At 40.0% G+C, this 24,346-nt stretch overlaps 1 protein-coding gene across 3 annotated transcripts in view; it reads left to right on the forward strand.

The window, feature by feature from the left end:
* The window catches only part of SLC1A2 (solute carrier family 1 member 2), an 89,935-nt gene that overhangs the window by 52,682 nt on the left and 12,907 nt on the right, over positions 1–24,346 (forward strand). For all 3 annotated transcript variants that reach the window (XM_085062672.1, XM_085062671.1, XR_014852685.1), the window contains 8 exons: positions 967–1,106; positions 3,150–3,302; positions 4,216–4,466; positions 7,923–8,082; positions 11,082–11,208; positions 13,597–13,830; positions 15,613–15,807; positions 19,133–19,267. In XM_085062672.1, the coding sequence (XP_084918798.1) occupies positions 977–1,106; positions 3,150–3,302; positions 4,216–4,466; positions 7,923–8,082; positions 11,082–11,208; positions 13,597–13,830; positions 15,613–15,807; positions 19,133–19,267 (1,385 nt within the window). In that variant the 5' untranslated portion in view covers positions 967–976. Of the gene's footprint in view, positions 1–966; positions 1,107–3,149; positions 3,303–4,215; positions 4,467–7,922; positions 8,083–11,081; positions 11,209–13,596; positions 13,831–15,612; positions 15,808–19,132; positions 19,268–24,346 lie in introns of those variants that run through there.

The raw sequence follows: 24,346 nt of genomic DNA on the forward strand, positions 1-24,346 counted from the left end.
GAAGATGTTTTTAAGGACTTACTTTACTTGCATTATCCTGCTCTAATTCTGTTAGCAATAAATTTAATTCATATCTCGAAGTTGAGCCTGTTTTTCGCATGATGGTATTTGATGAGTGATCTGTCCCAGTTCTTATCTTGGCACATGAACCCTTTGTGAAATTTTCTCTGCCCTGTCCAGCTGCAGAGAGGAGTGAGTGAGCTGCTTTGGTGGGTACCAGGCATCCAGCCAGCATCAACCCACTACACACTTCCTCAAATATAAACCAGAGTTAGTAAAAAAACTTTTTCCTCTAACCACTGCCAATTCAATGAAACCAAAGGTTTTCTTGGGAAATGCAGTTTTCTAACTAATTTTCAGTGGCAGTTGTTCAAGTCTCATTACAACCAAGTTAAAAGTATTCTCTCGACCTCAGCATTCTGATTGTATTACAATAAAATATTAATGTTGAAATTAAATGTTTTCAAAAGATTAAGCAAAATGTTATTGAATGCTTTATTTTGCAAATAAATCCCAATTTTTAAACTACTGTCCTCAGTTGGAATTAAATAAGATATTAAAATCTACATTTTCCTACTAATAGAAACTTCGTTCTTCAGCTGTCTCTCCTACTTAAGTAAGCAGCCATGGTCTTTGAGGGAAACTGAGTTTTCCAGCACCACATCAATAATTTAGTCCACTAAACATTTGGGATTTAATGTCCAGTGAATTAATTCTGGTTGTATCTCTACCATTTGAGAAAAAACTACAAAAAATACTGTGAAGTCTACACCTTTAGAAGGACACACCATTGCCATTTCATAGACTTCTTCAGAGCAGTAGATAAGCAGTGTTTATGAAATGTGGGAGGTGGTGGAATATGCGTCAGATTCCTCAGTTATATATGATGGAAGTAATCCAGACTTTCCTCTCCCTTTTGGCATCTTGTGCTGTAACTTCTACTTGATTTTTCACTTTTTATTCTAGTGCCAACAATATGCCTAAGCAAGTAGAAGTCCGGATGCATGAAAGTCATTTAAATCCAGTGGAGCACAGATCCAGGAACATATGTGTGCAGTTCTGCCAGTCACTCCACAGGAATCTGCTCCTGACTCTTACTGTGTTTGGTAAGCTACATCTGCTGCTCTGGACACTCTGTGTTACTTGCTTTTGTTCCTGTGGCACCATTGTCCCTGTCTGTGGTCTTCAGCTGTTCCAGCTGAACAGCCAGAGAGTAAATAGGATGCCCATGGGCACTGCTTGTGTGGTTCAGGTGAGCAGGATATTCCTGACACAACACAGAGCAAATCCACATCACTGAGGTACACTTCATATCTGGTTTGGAAAGGAGTGTGATTTAAACCCCAAGGGCAGTCAGGTCAATGTCATTCAGGAGAGGTGAATGTGCTATGCATTTTTTCTCTCAGTGCTTTAAAAAAAAAGAAGAAAAACTTTCTAAAATTTTCTTTTATCTCTCAGTTTACACTTCACTGGTTTTAAGGTTTGTCTCCCCTCTCTGTAGCTGTAAGCCAGCACTCCATGATCTCATCCTGAATATTGTCTCTGGCTTTAGCAGCTTCCAAATACGGAACAGTTTGACATTTTATTGTGGTTCACTGGCTCTTTGCCTGTCTCTTTTTCACTGAAAGCCCAACAGCCAAATGCAGCAAATTTGTAGACATACTCTTGTTATTGTTTGAAAAACCAGCTGCAACTGGTCTTGAGCTGCATATTTCATGTCCATATTTGCAGCCTGCAAAACCCCATACTGCTGAAATGTTTGCCTTAAATTATCTTTAAAAGGCGTACCTGACGCAGTCCAGGAAAAAAGTTTTAAATACACATATTTTTCATTGTATCAAAGAGATACTTCATAGTCATAGTTGCTGCAAATCACAAGCTTTGCTATCAGGTTTCATTACACTTGGGACTTAGGCTTAGGATCAGGGAAAAAAGGCATCCTGTATGTAAACATAAAATACCTGTTCCCAAAGATCATGTTATGAAAGTAGACATGGCCTTTTTTTCCCTAGTATATGCTTTAACGGCCTCAGTCCTTAGAGGGAGGTTTAAGTTTTATCACTTTAGAAATCCACATAAGTGTTGAAAGGTTTGTTTGTGATTTGCAAACATCAGCACAAGGAGAAAGGTGCAGAGCATCAAAAAAAGGAATAATACATGAGCCCTAAGAATCAAGTTTTCTTCAAAAATACATGCAGTATTCCTCATCAGGCAGTTCCTTCCAAAACCCCCCAAATGAATCTGTTTTCTTCCCAGAACTATCCTAGCTTTTCCTGCAGGGTTTTTCTTACTCTGAAAAATAGCTATTCATGCTGACCTTGTCTTCAAGTGGTATTGATGCCTTATGATTTTTTGTCCTTTCTTTTTGTACCCTTTTTATAAATTTTCATACCCCTGCCCTCTCCTTGTACCCTTCACAAACACTCCTTGTACCTTAGCCCCACATGTTCATAACTCTTGTAATCTGATATTTAGCTTAGTTTGGGGGTTCTGTAGGGTGGGAAGACAAAATATTCATCCTATCTCAGAACTGGAGGCTCCAGCCTTGGACAGAGCCTCCTCTCTCAAATGTGCTTTTGTAAAGTAGGCTGTAGTCTTATTTGTGTGGGGGGGTTAATTAGAATAGGGGGACAATTACTTCATGTATTAAGTTTCTTATTGGGGGATTATAGGTAGATATGCTAATTTGTGAAGTCCATAAAAATGGTATACATGTTGTACGCGGGGGGCTCTCGGTATGTTTCCACCTTTGACGAGTGTGCATCTAGGATCCTATTAAAACCAAGGTAATACCTTTTTCCCCTTTACTGCTGTGTCTGCTTCATATTTTTACCAGCCAATAAGGCATCAGTACCATTGCTATGTTGAGAGTTAAATGTACTCCAGAGAGCAGGATTCTATCTCTGACTCTTCTGTCAGTTCTGTACATAAATCCTTACATAAATCACTTCATGTCTTGGTGCCTCAGTATGCTTTGCTATCTGTAAAATAATTGTATGAATTACACTTGGCTGTGCCTACCTTTTGATATCTACACCAAGAGTCAGCTGCCTTGTGTAACCACTTTTCTTCTAGGCTATTCTTGTTAATCAATGCACATCCAGCTATACTTAAGTTACCCACCTGATCCTTTTTTGTTCTTTTTCCAGGTGTTATCCTGGGTGCAGTGTGTGGGGGTCTTCTTCGCCTAGCAACACCTATTGACCCTGACGTCATCATGTTAATAGCCTTCCCTGGAGATATACTCATGCGGATGCTAAAAATGCTGATCCTCCCCTTAATTATCTCCAGTTTAATCACAGGTAAGATCTATTAGCCATAAATACTTTAAGATGCTTTCTACAGATAGCCCCTGGTTTGCTTTTTGTGATGTAGTGACAGTGGACAAAAGGCTGATACTCTAGATGGTAGCAAGCATCAGCAGTTTATTATCCTCCTTTTGTACACCGTTTTATAACTTTTATTCACATGCCTAATGGGTGTTCCTTATTGCATTACAATTAGTTAGCAAACTATCCACAGGTGCCTTTTCTAATTAGTCATACACATCAGCATTCTTTGCTTCTTTCTCCTATAAGGTTGTTTATCCCTTGTTTAGGAGCACAGCTGTGCTCCTAAACTTATCTAGTCTAGGCTGCCCACAGCCCATTCCTGTCATCCCACAGTGTAGGAAGAATAATGTTGTGAACCTGTCAGCGTTTTGCAGTTGCAGTGTGTATTTCAGAGTTAATTCCTGAATAACTTGGTTGGCTTTAGGATGTATATGTTCCAATGAATTTATTTCCAAACACATGTGCAAATGGTGCCAACAGAAATTTCTTAATATGCTGTTTGATCTAATTCCTGGATTGGACCTTGCAAATAAAATGGCATGACACTAGCTAGCCTAGCCTTCTTGAAATTGTGGTGTCAGACAGACCATTGCAGCAGTCAAGGGCAAAAGGTGGTGGGGATCTTCTCTATTTTTCAATGCTTCCTCTGCAATTAGATGGAACTTTAAATGCTCCTCTTCGAATTATTAGCAGTAGACACTGCACACATAAGAACTGGAGGGAGAAGCATCAGCAATCTGTCTAGTGGTGAGAATATCACAAGGAAGAAACTAGGCACCTGTAAGTAGTCATTAAACTTTGAAAATGATAAAGGATTTAATTTATAATTGCTGAATTGGATTCTGAGTATCAATATGTCTGCTTGTTTCTTAAACACCTGCAGGACTGTCTGGATTAGATGCTAAAGCAAGTGGCCGACTGGGAACAAGAGCTATGGTCTACTACATGTCCACCACTATTATTGCTGCTGTGCTGGGTGTGATTTTGGTTTTAGCCATCCATCCAGGGAATCCAAAACTCAAGAAGCAGCTTGGTCAAGGGAAGAAGAATGATGAAGTATCTAGTCTGGATGCCTTCTTGGATTTGATCCGAAACTTGTTCCCTGAAAATCTAGTTCAAGCATGCTTTCAGCAGGTAAGTCCTGCTCCCTGGTAAAATTCTTTACATATTTTACTTGCCAGGGTTGTCTGTAGAGTTAATGTCATTGTTTAGGTTAATCAGAGAAATGATGATGTAAAGAGGAATGAATACAGGTCTGAATACCTTGAGCAGGTAAATGAAAGAACGTTATTTGTAGCTGCCTTGGTTTATATTGTAGTTATTATTTAAATTAATGGATTTATTTTTTAAAGAAGTTGATTTTAATTTTGTTATTAAGTAAACTCTAATTTAATTTTATCTGTGTTTTTTATACAATATCTATGGTCATGAATGCTGGCTTGGTCTTTCACCCAGGTTGAATTTTAACTTGACTCTTAGTTACAGAGGTAAATGTTCTGCAATGCCCTGTTTGGAATATATGGATGATCTTCATTCCAGCTCGTTGCCAAAATGTACCCCAAACCTCAACCTCTCATAACCTCTATTGCTATGTTAAGAGTCCAGATGAGGATAGATAATAGATCCAAAGGGCTCACCTACCTACAGGTGGCTCCGTCTCACCAGCTTTGGAGCATGCTGGGAAGAAAGGATGCTTGCACCATGTGTTGCTTGCTCTGTAGGGAGATATTTTTGTCTGAAAGCTTTTCACCAGTGCTTAACCAAACACCTTGACTTTAAGACGTAAAATAAATGAAAAAATGTGCACTTCCTAATTTCTGCTTAAGCATATTTCTTGTATGTCAGCTGCTTTTTCCTCTAACTGAATTGTTTGAAAGTAATGCAGACAGGGTTTTTGGGGGGGGGTTGGGGTTTTTTGGTGTAACAGGATTTGTTGCCAAACCTGTTCTTAAATGTTCCTGTATGAAATGGCACGATAGCTGCTGCTGTGGTCATGGCCAAAGAGTAAAGAGAAGAGGGGGAAGGGAGAAGAGGCCATGGGAGAGTGGAAGAATGGAGGGTCACCTAAGCTGCCAAAAGGGCTTGGATTGCTTCACTTCTTACATGGACTTCCCCATAGAAACACATAATCCTTGGGGATTTAGAGAGAGAACATTCTCAATATTTCCAAACATTACGGGAATGTCAGTCATGTGGTCAAACTGTTGGTGGCTAAACATAACATGTAATGTGAAATGTATTTTTGCAAAATTGAGTGAGGGAAAGCAGGGTGCTTATGTTTTTTTCTTCCTCTCCCTTATTTGAACTGTGGAAGAGAGGAAAATTCAATTTCTGGTCAATTGAAAGTGGTAAAATATCTTGACAAAGGGGCAAAAAGCAGAAAAAAAAAAAGAATTAAGCTACCTGTGCCATTATTTTTTCAGTGTGTGTAATACCAATGTTCGGGTTACTTCACTAGTTATGGATCTCCAGTTTCACTATTTTTTTTAATTTAGTAAAAAAAAAATCTGAGCTTTTTGGCTTTCCAGTGTTTGACTTTAGCAGATTCAAAACTAATTTCTAGTGAAAGCCTCTGCCACAAAGCCACATTTCGTTTGAAGTGTGACTAGATGGAACTTGTGCTTCTATTAACCCTTAACTTCTCTGCAAGGAGTTAGGCTTTACTTTCCTCTCTCTTGAGGAGGAAAATTACCTGCTTTAATGGTGTCAGCATATGTTCTCTTTCCTGCATTTATACAGTTTCTCTCCCATAGACATTCAGAGTTTCTAGATAGCCTTAAGAGGAAGAAATGTTTTGCACTAATCCTGCAAAGAGTGGTTCTGAAGGGTGCACAGCAACGGTGCTGTACAGTGTGGGGGGAATTTTTCATGCCTTCCATTGCCACCAGGCAAAACACAATGAAGAGACTCATGGGCAGCTTTGGAACTGTTTGTTTGCAAACTGGACTGTGAGCCATCGCGAGATTTTAGTGTCACCTGAATTTTAGCATGGTCCACAAGAAAGTTTTAATTTATAATGAAAAATGCTATTCCAGCAGAGACAAGATTTTATGTGCTGTGAAAAACCATGGGACTATCTGTAAATATGACTATGGCATTTAAATGGTTTTCTAGTCTCAGATGTGGTCAGAATCTAAGCTTTATGTCAGACTCAGCATTTTTAGTGACTGTGGCCTTGTGCAAAGGACTGCTGAGGACCTTTGATTTGAGTGGCTGTAGTGGAATTTGTGAGTGTGAAGAGTCTAATGTTTTAGGTTTCATTTCCATTACTCAGTTCTTACATTCTGAATACCTCACATAAAAATAATGTGTTGATAACCTCCCTCAGCTAAAATTTAACTCTGAAAAAAGTAGGCGTGCAAGAATGTTAGGTGGTTTCAAGGCAACCAAAGAGTTTCTCATGCAAAGCTATGCAGGTTTTTTGTCTATATCCTCCCCTCCAGATTTAGGCAGCAGGTTTTAGAAGGAGAGATGTAAGGTATTTTAAAACCACAAGGCTTTAAACCATATGGATCAAATCTGGATAATCATCCATAGTACTACAATGTCCATATCAACAGGAAAGAGGTGCAAATGTTCTTTGAAAAGCTAATGCAGTTTCTGTTGTTAAAAGGTGTTTCTAGGAACAAGGAAAGTAGGGAGCAGGCAGGAAAACATGGTAAGCCAGTCATAGCTTCCAAACCATTTTGTCTATTGCTGGACCATGAAGAGGCTGAAAAAGGGTCAAAGTGTGAAGTGGGAGGAAAATATCCCTTCCAAAAGCAGCAAATCACAGATCTTTCTTTTTCCACTCCTCCCTTTTTTCCTAGCTGTGAACTCAAGCTCATTTCTCCTCCTACCACTCCTTCCCAACTTTCCCTTTACCCTGCCTTTCATGTGCCAGGAAGGGTCCAAATGCATTCAGAGGCTGATGCCTTTTTTTTTTTTTTAAGGCGGTCAGATTTGTATCTGGCAGCATTGATAATTTTTCTGTTATCTATCACGTACAGTCTTTTAATGAGAGAGCTCCCGGGACTGTGTATATTCTGTTTTTAGCTCTTGCGGTCAAGGGCTCAAAAGCTGTAAGAGAAGTGTTGGAAATGTGCTAAATTTTTGATTCAAGTTAACCATCAAAATGGGATGACTTGAGCTGGACAGACCATCCTGAATAACAAGCCTTAGTGCAGAGTTGCTGCCATGAATGATCTTGGAGGCACTTGCCCTTTGGTGCTGAACAAATGGTATCAACCTGTAACACACAGGATGGGAAGCACCCTTTGTGAACTACCTGGCCAAAGGGACTCAGGATCTGTAAAATATTTCACTGTAGTGGTAGGAAGCAAACATTTGCCGTACTTTTCACACTAGAGTCATGAGGATGACCCCCAGGACTTTATAAGACTTCGAACTGTTGGAAAATAAACTTAGTTTTGGACGAAGGGTGAAAGGCTGTGGAATGCATGTCTAATCCTTTAAAAATATAGTTCCCTGGAATTCCAAGTGAAGACTGTTTATATTATTATTATTATTATTATTATTATTATTATTATCTACCATATGGATCGCATTCAGTCTGTCTCCATTCTCATTCTCCCTTTTTATTGCCTTCAGATCCAAACTGTCACCAAGAGAGTGCTGGTGCCACTACCTGTTGAAGAGCCACCTAACGTCACTGATTCTGCTATTGCTATGGTGAATGAGACAGCACCACCCGAAGCCCAAATGGTCATTAAGAAGGGACTTGAATTTAAGGATGGCATGAATGTCCTGGGTAAGAAAATTTTCTGCCTGTCAAATATGTACATCACATGAATGTCACAGCTTTTTGATGTGGCTAGATAGTTACTGTTGTCTGATCTGCTCTTCAATGCACATTTAGTCTCTCCAAATAATCACCAAATATTATCACCTACTGGCTGTCCATTGGTCTCTGAGGTATCACAGAAACAATCAAGTTAATTGTTCTGGATTGGCAGCCTTGTGATTATGGAGTAGAGTGGCAAAGCATGTAGGAGGTAGCCAAAATATCCTTTCATCCTACAAGAAGACGACCTAGGCTAATACTAATGCATATTGGCAAAACAGTATGGGGGAGAGCTTCAAGAGCTAGTGCTTCACACACCCCCTGATGGATTTGAGGTAAGTTGTTTCCAGTAGGAGTCTCAAGCATGCTGGACTAATTTGGCTTGAGGCAGAGCCTGAAGTGAGAGGTAGGGTGTGAACCACACCACCCAAGAAAAATCCCAGAAAGGCTTGACACATTTCTGAGTCACAGCTCCCTCCTCCTTTCATCTTGGCTGCTGACCTTTACCAGCTGCAAATGCCATCATGCCATCTTGTCTGGACAAGCTAGCAAGTGGAGGTGGTAGGAAAACTTTGCCTATCTCCCACCCTTTCCTGAAGAAACCGTTCAGTCTGGGGTGGGGGCACACAAGAAACAAACAGCTTCCACGCCACTTCTGTTTTCTTTTCTGTGTCTGGAGTCCCTGTTTTGTCAGCCCAGAGAGGAGTGCTCCTCCTTCAACTCCTTGCTTTCTGCATGTGGGTGAAGTCAGTCACAGATTAGCTCTCAATTTGCAGCCTCACACCTACACTCAAAGATGCTCTGTGACAGCACATCCACAGGGCTGAGGCTGACACCTCTCTGTCTATGGGCGTTGTCCTCAAAGTGGGACAGTATTCTGGGGTACCTAATCCCCTGCTTTCTCTCACTACCAGGCCATAACCTTTGAAAGGCAAATGGCCACTTACAGCTGCCGAACAGCTCCTGCTGACACAGTGGCTGCTGTGTCTGCAGACCTTCCTGAGGTTTTGGTGAGTTGGTTGGCTGCTTTGCTTAGATATAGGGGAGATGATAGCATCTACAAGCTCTTCTTGTTTTTCCGTGAAGCAGTCTGCTCTGCAAGAGCTCCTGTATCCTGCCTGCTTTCATGACTCTCAATCCATTCAGCATCTGTGGTCAGAGGAGCCACTTTCAGAGCTGCAAGCTGGCATTGTGCACCATGCATGAGGGAGCAGCTCATTGCCATTGCTGTTACCCTCACCTGCTTTCTTCTTTCCTGGAATTCTGCTTATGCAATGAAATGAAACAGTTGTTCTGACATGAGAGATGCATTACATTTAATGCTGGGCTTGTTTTGTTCAGGCTCTGTCATGGATACGAAAATATCTAGGAGGCTGAATTCAATTCCTGCAGAAAAGAAATGCACAGTTTAGGTGGGGAATTTGCTGGGTTGTTTTAACCGATGACTGTCAAATGTTGCAGAGCTTTTTGGGTTGGTTTGGTGTGGTTTGATTTTGAATGAAGAAGTGAAACTGTTGGGGGAATTGCCATCCAGTTTGGATAAGCAGTACAAGCCAGGCAAATTCCTGCAAACAGGAACCAATCTGACTCTCATGACTAACACAACAGCTCATTTGGAATTAATGAACAAAACTACCTATTAACGTTTTCTAATGCAGATTCTGAAGTCCAGGAAGTAACTTGGTCTTTGAAAAGCTTTTCATCATTTCTCTACGCTCTGCAGCACACAAACATATGCTTCACTTCCCTATTCAACTGACTCAACAAAGATAGCTTGGTGCTAAAGAATGACTTTGTATCCAGGAAATTGGATTTAAAAAAAGAAGAAAAAAAACTCTGGCTGCTAAACCCAGTGTGAGGATATGGGACAGCCTGTCTTTTCCCAGGGTAGTGGGAACTCCAGTTCCCTTATCTTGAATGCTTTTGTGTCCAGATAAGTTTTTCCATAGGAATTTCCCCAATGAGTTTACACATTTGTTAAATACTGGACTCATATAATGGCTGAAAATTCAGCCTCAAAGGATGGCTGAAAATTCAAACCATCTGTCAGTATCAGTTAATAATCCAACTCTGCACACTGAAAATTGCTGGATGGAAAAGATTAGCATTGAAGAAACAGCTCCACAGTACTCCATGACAGATGCATCAGTTGTTTTTTCACACTGATAGTCCAGTGCTCCAGATATTCACACCATAGCACTTAAATTTAGGAGCCAAATGTCACCCATATTGAATGCTATGATTTTGCATCCACTGATAGCCTTTTCAGTGAGGGTTATCTGCTTATTGGGAGTTCTGTGGTTATAGCTACTTTCTCCTCCCACCTCCACCTTCTTCATTTAATGGGAATACTCCTGGCCTAAAAAAGTTCTAGGGCTGCTTTTGCCTTTCCCTGCACTCCAAGACTGATTGGTCAGTAGGTTGAATCTGTCAAGTGACTTCTGTAAAGCCTGAGAAAATTACTCTTGGTTTCTAGCAACTGTTTTAACAATAGAGTTATGGTGCAGCATTGTGTTACCTTTCCCATTTGCCAGGGCTTATGAGGTTTCTAATAGCTGCATGGCACTGAGAAGACTATTGTATATGTATTTTTTGATTATCAGATCAATTCAGGAAAAAAACCCCAACAAAACAGTAGCTGGGTTGTGAAACTGGAATTAAGTAAAATGTTGAAGAATCAAAGATGTTCTGAATTTGATCATGGTAGTTGAGAGTGAGCACATGGTTAAAAGTCCTAAGACATGTGTATTACCCTATAGTTCTGAAATCCTGTGCAACATGTTCTAGGATGGCCCTGCTTGAGCAGGGAGATTGGACCAGAGGACCCACTGTGGTCCCTCCCAAATTTACCTATACTGTAATTCTATGCATCTGTGAAGTTTGGATTAGCTGGTAGTATCAAGACATTGACTAGGTGCAAAAACTTCCTAAAAGCCTTCTTTTTGTCTTGTGATTTTTCCCAATAGGTTTGATAGGATTCTTTATTGCTTTTGGCATTGCTATGGGGAAAATGGGAGAACAGGCCAAGATGATGGTGGATTTCTTCAACATCCTGAATGAGATTGTAATGAAGTTAGTAACTATGATAATGTGGTAAGTTTCTAGTTCTAACTTATAGAACAAAAAATATTTTTAAAAAGCCCTCATAAAACCTTAATATAGTGATGGCAGTTTGGTAGTAAACAGTGTAATTAAATAGTTGACTTCTTAAAGCCTTGATAGGTATATTAGAACCACAGCAGCATTATTTCAATTTGGTGATGATTATTTAGGACCCAGTTTGAAACATTTCTGAATAGATTCCATTTTTTGGGTACTGAAATACAACTCATGGATGCACCAGCAAAGGCCTTCAAATGCCACATTGATCATAAAAGTTCATTATACAGGAGGACACCTAAGCAAGCAAGAATGGCCCATGTAAGAACATCCCAGTCTTCCCTAGGAGGTTAGGATAATCTCAGGGTATTACCTAGGAGGTATAATTACAAAAAAAAAAAAGCCCGGACATACATTTATTTACTGTTGTCTTTAGTAAAAATACTTTACCATCAAATGAAATTCCAGTAGTTTCCAGTGATGTGCAATCTCTTTACCCATAGTTTCTGCAGAAGGTGTCTTACAACCTTGCTGCAGTGGGGTCCCAATTAAGTCTGAGCCATTGTTTACACTTCTGAGAGGGGATTCTCGGATTCTCTCTTTTTTTTTCTTTTTTTTTTTTTTTGAGGTGTTTCTTCTGAGTGCTGTCGCAGAACTGTTTGCATGTGGTGCCAATCATGGCCATCTCACATAAAACCAGTTTTTTAGAACATAAAAATGCATTGCTGTTTGGCATTCTACTACAGTGTTTCCTAGGTCTTTGAGTGCAGAAATAGCCACTCCAACACAACACACCTGTCATGGCTCATTGCTACCTGGGATTCCCTGGTGTTTCTGGGAATGACTTCTTGAGTTACAAGGCTGCCCTCTTCTCTAGAGCTCAATGGACACAGTGCATGGGAAAGGGAGCAGCATGCCTGAAGCACGAGCTGTCAGCACCATCAGTGTTTCAGAGGGACACTGTTGGGCAAGAGTGCTGCAAGCAGTAACAACAGTGTGGAAATGTGTAGAACAGCAGAAAGAACTTGAAGCGATGACCTTGCATTCCTGTTACGCTTCTGCTTTTCTGTAGATGGTCTTGCTGCATGAAACCACAGTTGTTTTTATTTGCAAAACTTTCAATATTCAGTGGAACCTGCTACTCTCTACTCTATAGAGAGAGGGTGACTATACTCCATAACACTCCAGGAGCTAGAATTTACTTTAACATCTCTTAGCACCATTTGGTAGACCCAAGACATAATATCCTGCCTATAATATAAATGTTCTCTAGTAGCCAGTGTTGCAATGGCAGGAAATCATTCAAGTTTCAAGAAATTCACTGTAAATTTTTTTTTAACTGATGTGCTTTTTATTTCTCTTCTTATGAAAAAAGGAAATTGATGTTGGTAATTCCTTTTGTTCATCTCTGTTTAGAATGTTTGAAGACTTGCTGAGGCCAGGAGCAAGGGGGTTTTAGTGTGTGTTTATAAAGAAAAATGCACTTCTTTATGCAGAGTTATGTTTTGTTTGGTTCATGATTTCTCAGCGCAGACAGCTGTAACTCCTGAGGCACTTACAGACTCTCAGGAGTGTGGCATTGCTACACAAGGATAAAACAAATCAGACATCTGGCTCTGACACCATGTAACTCTCTATAAGAACTGTATTTTGTCAAGTTCATTGAAATGTGGCATTTTATGATAACTGGTATAACAGCTGGCCTTGCATTTGAAGTGATTGAAGGCTTTCCTGGCCTTGATCACATTGCTTGAGAGACCATGAGATATTCTAACAAAGACCAGGAAGCACTTTTATTCTGAAAGTTAGTTTCCTTTGTATTGTTTTAATGACTGAGGGGACAAAACCCCTACCCTAAATAACAAAAGCACATAGTTAATGAAGAATGCATAAATTAAAAAGCATTTGTCTGAATTATGGAAAGAACGTAGTGGAAACATTTTCCGCTTTCAAGATACAAACAGTTCATTTCAACAAATACTTTAACTGAAGTAAGTAATGCAACCCCCTGAAACCAGATAAGCAATGGGTTGTAAAAGTTATGTATTAAGAACAAATCTACACCACTCTTCATAATGATACAAGCCTGTGTAACATTATAATTTCCTTGTACAATGTTATTTCAGGATCAAAAACTATTCAGGAAAGGCATATTCCATTTGACGGGATGAAAAATGATGTAGATGGGGAATTCACTGGAGATGGCCATTACTTAAGAAAGAGATGTGAAAACTATCCCTTGAATTTCTGTGAGGTCTTGATGTGCACCTCAGTGTTGAGCCCAAGAGCTCCCTACTCTTCTCCAGTCTATATTTTTTTCAGCACATTTTTATGACCACACTGCCAAAGTGAGTTCTGTCTATGCTTGTTTTCTTTCTCCAGGTATTCCCCTTTGGGTATTGCTTGCCTCATCTGTGGCAAAATCATCGCAATCAAGGACTTAGAAGTAGTTGCTAGACAACTTGGCATGTACATGGTGACTGTGATTGTGGGTCTTGTCATCCATGGAGGGATCTTCCTGCCTCTGCTCTACTTTGTGATAACAAGGAAAAGCCCATTTTCCTTCCTTGCTGGGATTTTCCAGGCATGGATCACAGCTCTAGGCACAGCTTCCAGGTACACCTGAGAAATACCAGTGTGCTTTATTTTTTAGCAGATTATTAGCAGTTGTTTAAACACAGTACATCTGCTGTTCTGACCTTCACTGCAAAATCATTTTATACCATTGAGTGAAAATATTTTTAATATTTAAAAATATTTTAATACAGCCATGTTTAAATGAATCAAAATACCATCTGCCTTCAGGATTTTCTAGAGAGATTGTATAGCCACCCAAGTCACTCATGCAAATTTTGTTAAATCTGTGCTTGTTTCCTCAGTCAGGAAAAAGTGAAAATTCTTTTTATTTTAAAAGCATGTTAAGACCAGTCTTGTTGCATTTGAGAAAAAAACCCCAAACATTGCTAAGTTTCACAAAAGAAAGGAAAAATCCTCTCAGTTTGTACTTTAATCCATTTTGGCAAAATAATGGGACTTCAGTGAAAAGCTGAGTATTTTAGACTTGTTCTTAATGCACAGAACAGATTTAGCAAAGTCTGTAAGTAACACCACTCTCAGTAATAAATTCAATAAAATCAAAAATTGATGTTTTGCATTGCGACAGTCAGTATATCTTGTGTTGATTTTTTTTCAGTTAAATACCACATTTTAAAGTGTTTTCTTTCAAAAAAGGTTTTATTTCTGAAAAAAATTTAATCTTCCATTTTAATTAAAAAGGTGAAAATAAAAAAGCCTAGTTCAACACGTACCACTAGAAAACAGAGCATTCTTGATTTCAATAATGCCTTGAAAGAACTGTAATTCAGCTGCCTCTTTGGGTCAACCCAAACCACTCTGCTGAACAACTTCTCCCCTGATGAACACGAGTCTCTGGGGGACCTAACCGATGTGCATAAATATCTGATGGAATAGTGCCAAGAAGATGAAGTGAGACTCTCTTCACGGGAACCCAGTGATAGGAAGAGAGGTAGTGGGCACAACCTGAAACACAGGAAGTACCATCTGAAGACAAGAAAACTCTTTTTGCTGTGATTTACTGTGGCAGGGCATGAATGCTGGCACAGGTTACCCCAAGGAGCTGGGGGTTTCACAGCTGGGCCCCTTTGTGCAAGGGAGGGTTGGTGTTCAGTGACCAAGGTTACACCACACACACAAACCTCCTCCTCCCCCTCAGCTGGGGGGGACTCTGTGCAAACCTTGCCTCTGCAAATTGATCTGTGGGCTATGGCCTCCCCCACCCTGAACCCAGCCAGAGATGATTCTGAGCACAGCTGCTAGGTTTGGCTTTCTTGTGGATGCATTATTCTGCCTTAGCTTTATTTGATTTTTCGTAGATCTGAGATGATTTAACAACAGTGTCTTATCTCAAATTCCCTTAGGTGGCTTAGTTCCAGTCTGGCCATCTTCAAGGAGCAGTGGGCTTCAGAGCTTGTAGCTTCTTTATACAGTTTTTGCTATAATGGGCAAAACTCCTTCATAACAATGTTCAAGCCATGAACTGTAACATTTCAATCTCTGAAAATCAGAAAACATCTGGTACTTGTATTTTTTGAACAAAATGAAAGAAATAAATTGTTAATGAGTCTGAAAAATTCATCCAGGCATTCTCAAGCTCTCATCCTACATCAAATCACGTTCATGTCTTGGCCTCAGTCCCACTCCTAGCTAAATGTAGGCTAAATTTAAAAAATGTTTAAAAAAGGCTTGAATCCACAGCAGAAAGTGGAAGTAGAAAATGTAAACAATGGTATTAGAACTTCTGACTTTGCTCCTTTATGTGTGTGTGTTACATTGGTTTACTTATGTCTTCTGTTAAGTTTTTTGCTTTCTCTGCCTCAGTGCTGGAACATTACCCGTCACATTCCGGTGTCTTGAAGAGAATCTCGGCATTGATAAGCGTGTAACAAGGTTCGTTCTTCCTGTTGGAGCGACTATTAACATGGATGGAACTGCACTTTATGAAGCCGTGGCTGCCATCTTCATAGCACAGATGAATGGAATTGACCTGGATGGAGGCCAGATAGTTACTGTGAGGTCAGTTCAAAAGACTCCTTTGTTTCTACAGACTGTAAAATGTGAATGCTTTGGGTTGGATATCTTCTCAGTAGCTGAGTCTTCTCAGTTGGATTCACTATGAAATCCATGGACTTCTAATAATGATATACAAATGAATGTTTTATATATAGGTCCTGGTTCTCTGGTGACGTGTTTCCTATCATTTGCACCCTTAGTGCATGCTGATGGTGTTTTACACTTCTGCAGTTGACAATTGTCATGGTTGAACCCCTGGCAGACACCAGACCCCACACAGCCACTCACTCACTCCCCCATCGGCAGGATGAGGGAGAGAATCACAAGAGTAAAAGAAAACTCATGGGCTGAGACAGCAATAGTTTAAAAGGAAAAGCAGAAGCAGCTCATACAAGCAAAGCAAAACAAGGAATTAATTCACTGCTCCCCATGTGCAGGGAGGTGTTCAGCCATCCCCAGCAGAGCAAGGCCCACCACATGCAATGGTTACTTGGGGAGACAAACAACATCACTCCAAACTCCCCTTTTCTCCTTCTTCCCCCTACTTTATATACTGATGACATATGATGTCATATGGTCTGGAATATCCGTTTTGTCAGTTGGGGTCACCTGTCCCAGCTGTGTCTCCTCTCAACCTCCCGTGCATCACCAGCCTCCTCCCTAGCATGGCAGTATCAAAAACAGAAAAGCTCTTGACTCTGTATGAGCTCTGCTCAGCGATAACAAAAACATCTCTCTGTATTATCAATACTGTTTTCAGCACAAATCCAAAACACAACCCCATGCCAGTCACTGTGAAGGAAATGAACTCTACTCCAGACAAATCCAGCACACAAAAAAATGTCAATTGTAATATACAGCATTCTCTGTCCAATGAAATGCCTTTTGTTTTTTTAGTTTAGGGATATACTACAAGTCATACATGAGGCATTATCTTTCTAAAATACGTCTGTTTATATACACTAGAATAACAAATGACACCTAAAAAATCTGTCCATGTATTTATATGTGCCTGTACTTTTTCTGTGACTTTGGTGAACAAGAAAAGAATAATGAACTGAGAATAGCCCATCCTGAGGATGAGATTGTCTGTGGCATGGTCTGGATACTCCCAGATTTGTTTTAACCCAGCAAATATTAACCACAGTCTTTTCAAATCAAATTGTCTTATCCAGAACTAAGCTGAGCATCTGTAAGGATGAAAGAACTTACCCATTAAAAAAGGATAAGAGTGATTGAAGACTATTTACTGAAAGGGAGCTTTAACTTGATGAAGATAGCAGGTCTAACATTTTGAATAGTTAAAATGGAAACCACAAGTGAAAGCTGCCAAGTTTGTCTTCTTCCTGTAGTTTTCACCCACACAGTTTTCTTTTATTAAACCTTTTTAACACTAGAGAAACTCCTGCAAAGGGATGTCTAATTCTATGTTTCTTGCCCAGCTATAGTAGTTCCACATTTTCCATTCATTTACTTCCTGCCCTGACTCCTGAAATAGTAAAGCCAAAGTTTGTAAAAGGTTCAGGGCTGCTTCTAATGCAGGCAGATGGTAGACCTGCATGAAACATATTTGTTCCTAAAACTGAAAGCAGTCATTACAGAGATCCCACATGTTAAACTAAATTGAGACCAGGGAAATTCAAGTCAGGAATCTGCTGTTGTCCAATAGATTTGGTAGGCTTGAACCTGCGTTATTCCTCTTCTCCTCCACTGGGGGACTGACCAATTGGCTCTTCATGATCTCATCATTTCAAGGCTAGTGTATCCAGCTTTGTGACTGACATTTGCAAAGCAGGGAGCAACTTTGGTCTATTTGTAGAACTGGTTTTCCTCTTCATACATTTTTGCTACAGCAATATGGCAAGAACTATCTCTTGAGGTGACAATACAAATGAAGGAAAGGTTATTAGGTTTTGTCTGTTATATGGACTTTGTGATACTGAGAATATTCAGATGACCCAGACATAACATCGTAAAGATTTAATTAGCCTTTGACCAGTCTTAGTTACTTCATACTGGTCATGCATGCTCCTCTGATTTCCTGTATTCTTTGGGAAAGGATGATCTTGGAAACAGTAGCTAAGCCAGGTTCTGTTTAGTTCTGAACAGTGCTAGCCTCATTCCCCTCCAGGTCTGTAAAGGTGTGCAGGAGCATTTTCTCACAGGGCTTGGAAGGAATCCCTTACCAGTTCAGGCTGGAAGTGCCTGAGGATCTGGCATCACATGCAAAGGCTGTCAGCAGAGCAGAGCATCCTGCCTGCACACCTACTGGACCTATCTGGGTGTTCAGTCGGCCAGGTTGCACTCTAACCCAGACACCTGACACACACACTGCAGCCTGGGTCAGACCCAGCCAGCCAGCACCTGGCAGCTCTAAGTCTGGCTAACATCCTCATTGATGAGTTCTGTAGCTAATGGTTAAGTATTTCCTGCAGAGAGTCTGCTTTCCTCTGCTTTTGTATTGGAAGCACTTTCAGATTTGTTGGATACATCCACAAATATACAGCCATGTTACTCATCTCTGTATTGCTCCCTCTCCTCCCTCTCCTTCCTCTGCATCTCCCTGTCCTCCTTCTCTTCCCTGTTTTTCTACCCTTGATTTGCTCTCTGACAAATTTATTTTTCATTCTTTATAGGACTGCCCAGTCATGTTGGTATTTATTATGGTCTGTGTTGTATTTTTTTAAACCTTTGAAGCTCAGACATTCACTCTACTGATCTTCATCAAAATATAAGAGGCAAAAACAAACACAGGTTTGGATTTATGAAACAATCAGATCAATTTACTTTTTCATCTAGGGTGATTTGTACCCAGGCTTGGTACACCACTGGCTTGTATTTCAAAGGTTTTAGATACCAAGATTTTTATTCTTCTGTATTTAATAATAACTGCTTTCTCTCAGCCTTTAACTCACAATTCAGTCTTCAGTTAATATAAATAAACAGAAATGAATGACCCTGAAAATTCAACCTGTAGCCACCAAACTTTGACATGTCTGGATGGTCAAAACTGAGGATTCAAAACCCTGGATGAGTCTGTAGAGTTCAGAAAACATCACAAAATGGATTGGACTTCATAGCTAGCTGACCAACAGCCCTCTTCCAGCTCCCGGAACAAACCCTATAGATCTGGCCTCCCCTAATAAATATTTTTAGAGAAAACACAAGAGTAAAAAATATGACCTAAGCATCCCTTGATTTGTCATGTAGTTGTTAATTTTATGGGAAGAACAAATTCAAAATACAATCTTCGTAGTGATCACACAAGTATGCAAGGAAAGTGCATGTTCCTCTTCCTGCTGCTCCCATTTGGTTTTTGTTTTTGCAGTTTGACCGCCACCCTTGCCAGTGTTGGAGCTGCCAGCATTCCCAGCGCAGGACTTGTCACTATGCTGCTGATCCTTACTGCAGTGGGTCTCCCTACCCAGGACATCAGTTTGCTTGTTGCTGTTGACTGGCTTTTGTAAGTTGAGCAGAAAAAGTAGTGAAGTAATGTTTGTCCATAGTGCTTTTCAGCCATTGGTCTTAAAGAACTGTAAGTCTCTCTTCTGCAGATAAATCATGGGAGGAAATGGGCTATTCAGTGAAGTAGGAGACACTGAAAGAAGCTTCTCAGCTGTTACAAACTGTTACAGAGCTACTGAAGTCAGTTTCTATGAGCTGAGGGTCTTCTTGGCACACTTGTGAGCTCACACTTTTACCTTCTTCCTAATGATGCCTTTCCATCACTCAAGAGCAGTTTTCTAATATTTGCTTTCATATTTCCATTTATTATAGTTCTGGTCTAAAATGAAGGGTGAATGCTGAAAATGCAAGTTCCATCAGGATGTTGTCAGCGGGTTATAGAACAATTTGGGCATTTGTAGTATCAAATGTTTTATATTTGTCGGAGGAAAAGTTTGTTTCTTTTCTTATGTAAGAAAGTAAAATACCTTTAAAAAGAGCCTGTTCTAGGGCAGGAGAAAAAACCAAAGACAAACAACAATGAAAACTGAAATAAAGAAGGTAATTCCGTAGTTTCATTTTACTGGCAGATCACTCAAACTGGAAAGACTGGCTTTCATTTCCAAGGAGTTGCGATCAAAGTCCTTCAGTGCCATTGCACGTCCTCCAAGAAGCAGCTAACCCACAGATTGTTTTCTGAGGCTTTTGGTCTTCAACACTTGAATACAAAAGCTGCAGAAGTAAATACAGACAGAGAGTATGCCAAGCCACATCCTTTCTTTTACTGTCATTTGACAGCTTGGATATCTTTCTGTCAGTAGCTCTCGAGTTGTATTGGCCTCTAGGGAGACTTTCAAATTGCTGCAGCGCAGTATATTCTGGTATATTCTGGTCAACAGCCAGCTCTCCCCTAATATTCTTTTGTGTAGTAAAGACATTTGTTTTTGTTGTTCCAACTGTGGTACCCAGAAATGGAGACCTAAATATAACTGTATTATTTGTGTGTTTTCTCCTACACTAGCAGCCTCAGCTGCCTGCTTCTGGTAGCTTTCAGTCCCAGATACACAACTAAAATTATGCAAGAAGAAATAGCAGAGTTGAGAATGTGCATGTGCAGATAAAATAGAAGTTTAATTTTCTGTCATTATCTTTTGGCTTACTGAGAAGAATTCAAGAACTTAGTCAATCCTCTGATATGTATTTTGGGGCTTCTGGCATGCTCTATCTGTCACCAAAAAGTTTGAAGGATAACATGCAGCTCTGATTTCGGCTTCAGGGAAAAATGAAAGAGGAATTCACAGCTTGAGGAGGCAAAGGGAAAACTTGACTTATATAATTTATATGTAACTGAATTTCATTATATCATGATGCAGAATGGTGAAATGAGACAGGGTACAGCAGGCAGAGTACAGCTGTCGTAGGGAAGGATGTGATATACAGTGCATTTATTATATTTACCACGTCATAGTTAAAAACAGGAAAGTGGTATAGGAATCTGCAGCTGGAAGAAGGAGAGAAAAAATATATAAAAATGTATTTTAAATATGTTTTTCTTGGCTGTCCAAGTAAGCAAATAGGTAGGTTTCTGCAGCTGGTAGGAGGATGTGCAAAAGGAGCCTGTGGTTTGTTTGTTTTTTTTAGGGAAATGTATTTTTAAAATATTCCTGTGGACTGAGAGGCTCTGCCCACATTAGCAAGCTTCAGAGCTGTAAGTTTATCAGCAGCTCTGATCCACTAGTGGGTGTTGCATTTCATTCTCAGCTTCAGCACAATTGTTCCCACTGGCTAATCCAACCTTGCTTAGGAAATAAAAACTGTTCTGTGGAGCTATAGCAGTGATGAATGTAAAGGAAGAATAGCAATTCTGAAAGAAATATTTCAAGCCAACTTTTCAGCAAGCTTTAGCGCATACAAACCACACATAAAGAATATCTGAAATGAAATGTCATAAAAACATATTTTCTTTACTTACAAACATTGTCTTCTGCCATTTTTTTTGGTCATTAAATAATGTTGCGGCAGTATTTCTAACAGAATGTAGAACAGAAAGTTAATAAAATATTTAAGACCCAATTCCAACTACTTTTCTGGAACCCACATATAAATGCAACCAGCCATGTAGAAACAAAGAAACTTGGAACAGCCCTTCAATAACATTTCTATTTCAGATGAAAAAGGGTTTTAAAAAATGTCCTACTCAATGGGTTTTTCAATATTCCTGATGAAAGCAAATACCAGAACATCAACTGATTTTACAGTATGATCACCACCTGAAACTGTGGTCTTAACAAAACCAGTTTTGCATGATTTGGTCATTGTGTAACACAAAGATGGCTTTATGTCAAATCCTTAAACTTGGCACTTTCTCCTTCAAACTGGAACTGAAAGGTTGCCATATTGATTTTTTTCTCAAGCCTCTCCAATATCTATTGGGTTGTTCAATCTTTCTACCTCCCATGCATACATATCCAGTGTACGCCTTTCACCAGGCAAGTTTCCCAGGATTTCACAACTATTACAGTCTCTCAGTTAAAAACCAAGCACAACACAGCAGTGACATTTAATAGGACAGTAATTATATGCCAACAGATGGAATAAAATGAGCTTATTTTGCTTGAGCCACAAACTGGGTACTCTCCAGGTGTGAGCTGACAAGCTTAGCAAATATCAGTGGTACCAGATTAGTGGTATTTTGCAGCAAAGAGAGGGGAATTAGGGAAAATGAGCTTGGACAGCTGATCCGGTACTTAAACCTTAATTCAGTAACTCAGAAAAAGATTGCTTCAGTTCTGACTCTGTTCCTTGGCTTAGATCTAGATTCAGAATATTCAGACACAGTTGAAGTCTGGATGTTGTGAACAGGGTCTAGACTGCAACTTTCCTGGATTTGTTTTGTTTTCATGGTCCCAGCTTGCCTGGAATTAACTGGTTGGCTGGTTTTAACAAAAGCGTAAGTACAACCATTTTTGTTCTTTATAGGGCTTTCTTTGCCCCAGAAGAGATCAGTGGCCCTTTGCTGTTGATTCCTGACAGCTGACACTTTACCCTTTCTGTTGCAAGGAACTTCCTTGATTCCTTTGGTTTGCACAGCGTATCATGTTGTGCAGCAGTGTGCAGTTTGTATTGCTAAATCTCTCAGCTAGGGGTACGTGTGCATCAGCTGGAGCATCTCCTCAAATGACCCCTTCAGAATTTGAATTCTGCCCCAATTTTCTTTATGTATTCTCTCCACCTTTTTGTTTTGGCATCCTATGATATCCCTCTGTCATCTGGCATCAGTGAATCCTTTCAAGATTTAATGCAACTCACACAAAAAAAATTCAGCACATGTTCTTTTTCTAGAGCTGTATTGCCAGGTTCCGTGTATTTGATGGTCTTAATTAAAAATCACACCAGAAAGTCTTATTTTCCTATTCTACCACTCTGACCAGATTTAAAATAGACTTCATAGGCATCAGATGAGAGCTGTCTAAAGCATTTCATTTGTGTGAAGCAAAACTGGAAGGGTGTTTTCCTCATATAGGTTGTTGGTTTGTTTCTTGGGGGAATTACTGGAGAGGTTTTTTCCCTTCTGGGTATTCTCTTGATGGCAAAAAAAGGAAATAAACTGCTTCAGCAAAGATACTACACCACAAAGGCTGTAAATATGTAAGCATGATAATGTTGAGAGGGAGTAGAGAAACTTGAATGGGGCTACAATTCCACAGCTAAGAAAGGCAGATTTACTGATTAGAGCAAAGATGTTAAAATGGGCTCAAAAGTTTTGATATGGTCATGAATAAGCATGTATAATGAAAGTTTGTCAGTTGAGATTTTATATATGTAGATGTTTTTTTCTTGGTGTTCTACAGGAAAAGGAGATGTCACGCAAATCCAGAACTAGAAATACTAGAAAGGTTGTTTTGAAATTATTCAATGTCTTGGGAAATGAGGTCTTACATGCCAGCTTTTCTGTCACTTGGCAAATGTCCACACCGTTCAACCTGGCCATCTTGTGTAAATGAATCTTCATGAATATAGTTCTGAGAATTAATCAGTGTAATCACTTCTCTGACCTATTTGGCAAAGCTAGACTCGGTTGATTTAAGTCACTTTAATTCGCAACCCTCAGTCAGAAGGTTCTTAGGAGTTTTATGCTTAGTGCAGATATGAAGAGGCAAATTAGATTGTAAATTATTTCAGCATGTGTGCTGCAGCCTACCTTCAGAAGGAAAGATAGCAGGACCCAGCTCCCATTTTTGCAGAATTTTGGTCAGATTTGGGGCAGAATTCTGAAGTCAGGGGAAATCCACAACTGTGACCTCACTGTTGACAGATAGAGCCCCACTAAAGACAGGAGAAAGGTGGCATGTTTGTTTAATGGCATCCTGTCCAGGAAGTGCCAACAAACATATTTCTTTATAATGAAGCACGTTAGCCTCTGTTGGCACCCTCCTACAACGAGGGGCACTCGTTGCTGAAATGCTGTCACAGGCTCATAATTTTGTAGGCCATGACCTATATTTGGTTTGCTCATATGCCAAGCTCTGGCACACGTAGGGTGAGTGGGCATGCTGCCACACTAACAGATGGCCATCTGCAAAGATGGTGCCAGGAGAGGAGCTTCAATGGCCTAAGCATTATGGAGATATTTCAGGCATTTTTGTTCCCCCTAGTTTGCTCAACTAAGAGTACAGGGAGAGGCCTTTTGTTAATTCATACCAGAAATGAGAACAACTCATCAGATCCAAAATCCTTTTCTCTGGCTGCATTAAGTTCAGTGCTCTGATAAATTCACCTTAAACAAAGGGCAGTGGTGTGAGCCTGGTACCCTGATATTGAAACCTCCAACTCCAGAAGCAGGGACTGGGGGATCTCAGTCAAGCCCAGCTCTGCAGTTTGGCTGTGATCTAGCATATATTCTTTGCCAAACTCCAGGAGAATAAGCAGCTGGGACATGGGAGTTTGAACATCCTCCCTGCCTGAACAAGTCCCCTGGGAAAGCAAACTTCTCCCTTTTCCCTTGAAAGCTCCCATCTCTCTGTTCAAAAGATACCTTAAGCTTCCTGAAGCAAATGCAGTAACTGTACCAGAAACAGGGCTGCCATGCCCTACTTTT

Source organism: Lichenostomus cassidix, chromosome 5 (genome assembly GCF_008360975.1).
Source record: "Lichenostomus cassidix isolate B80296 chromosome 5, HeHo_3.0, whole genome shotgun sequence".
Lineage (NCBI taxonomy): Eukaryota > Metazoa > Chordata > Aves > Passeriformes > Meliphagidae > Lichenostomus > Lichenostomus cassidix.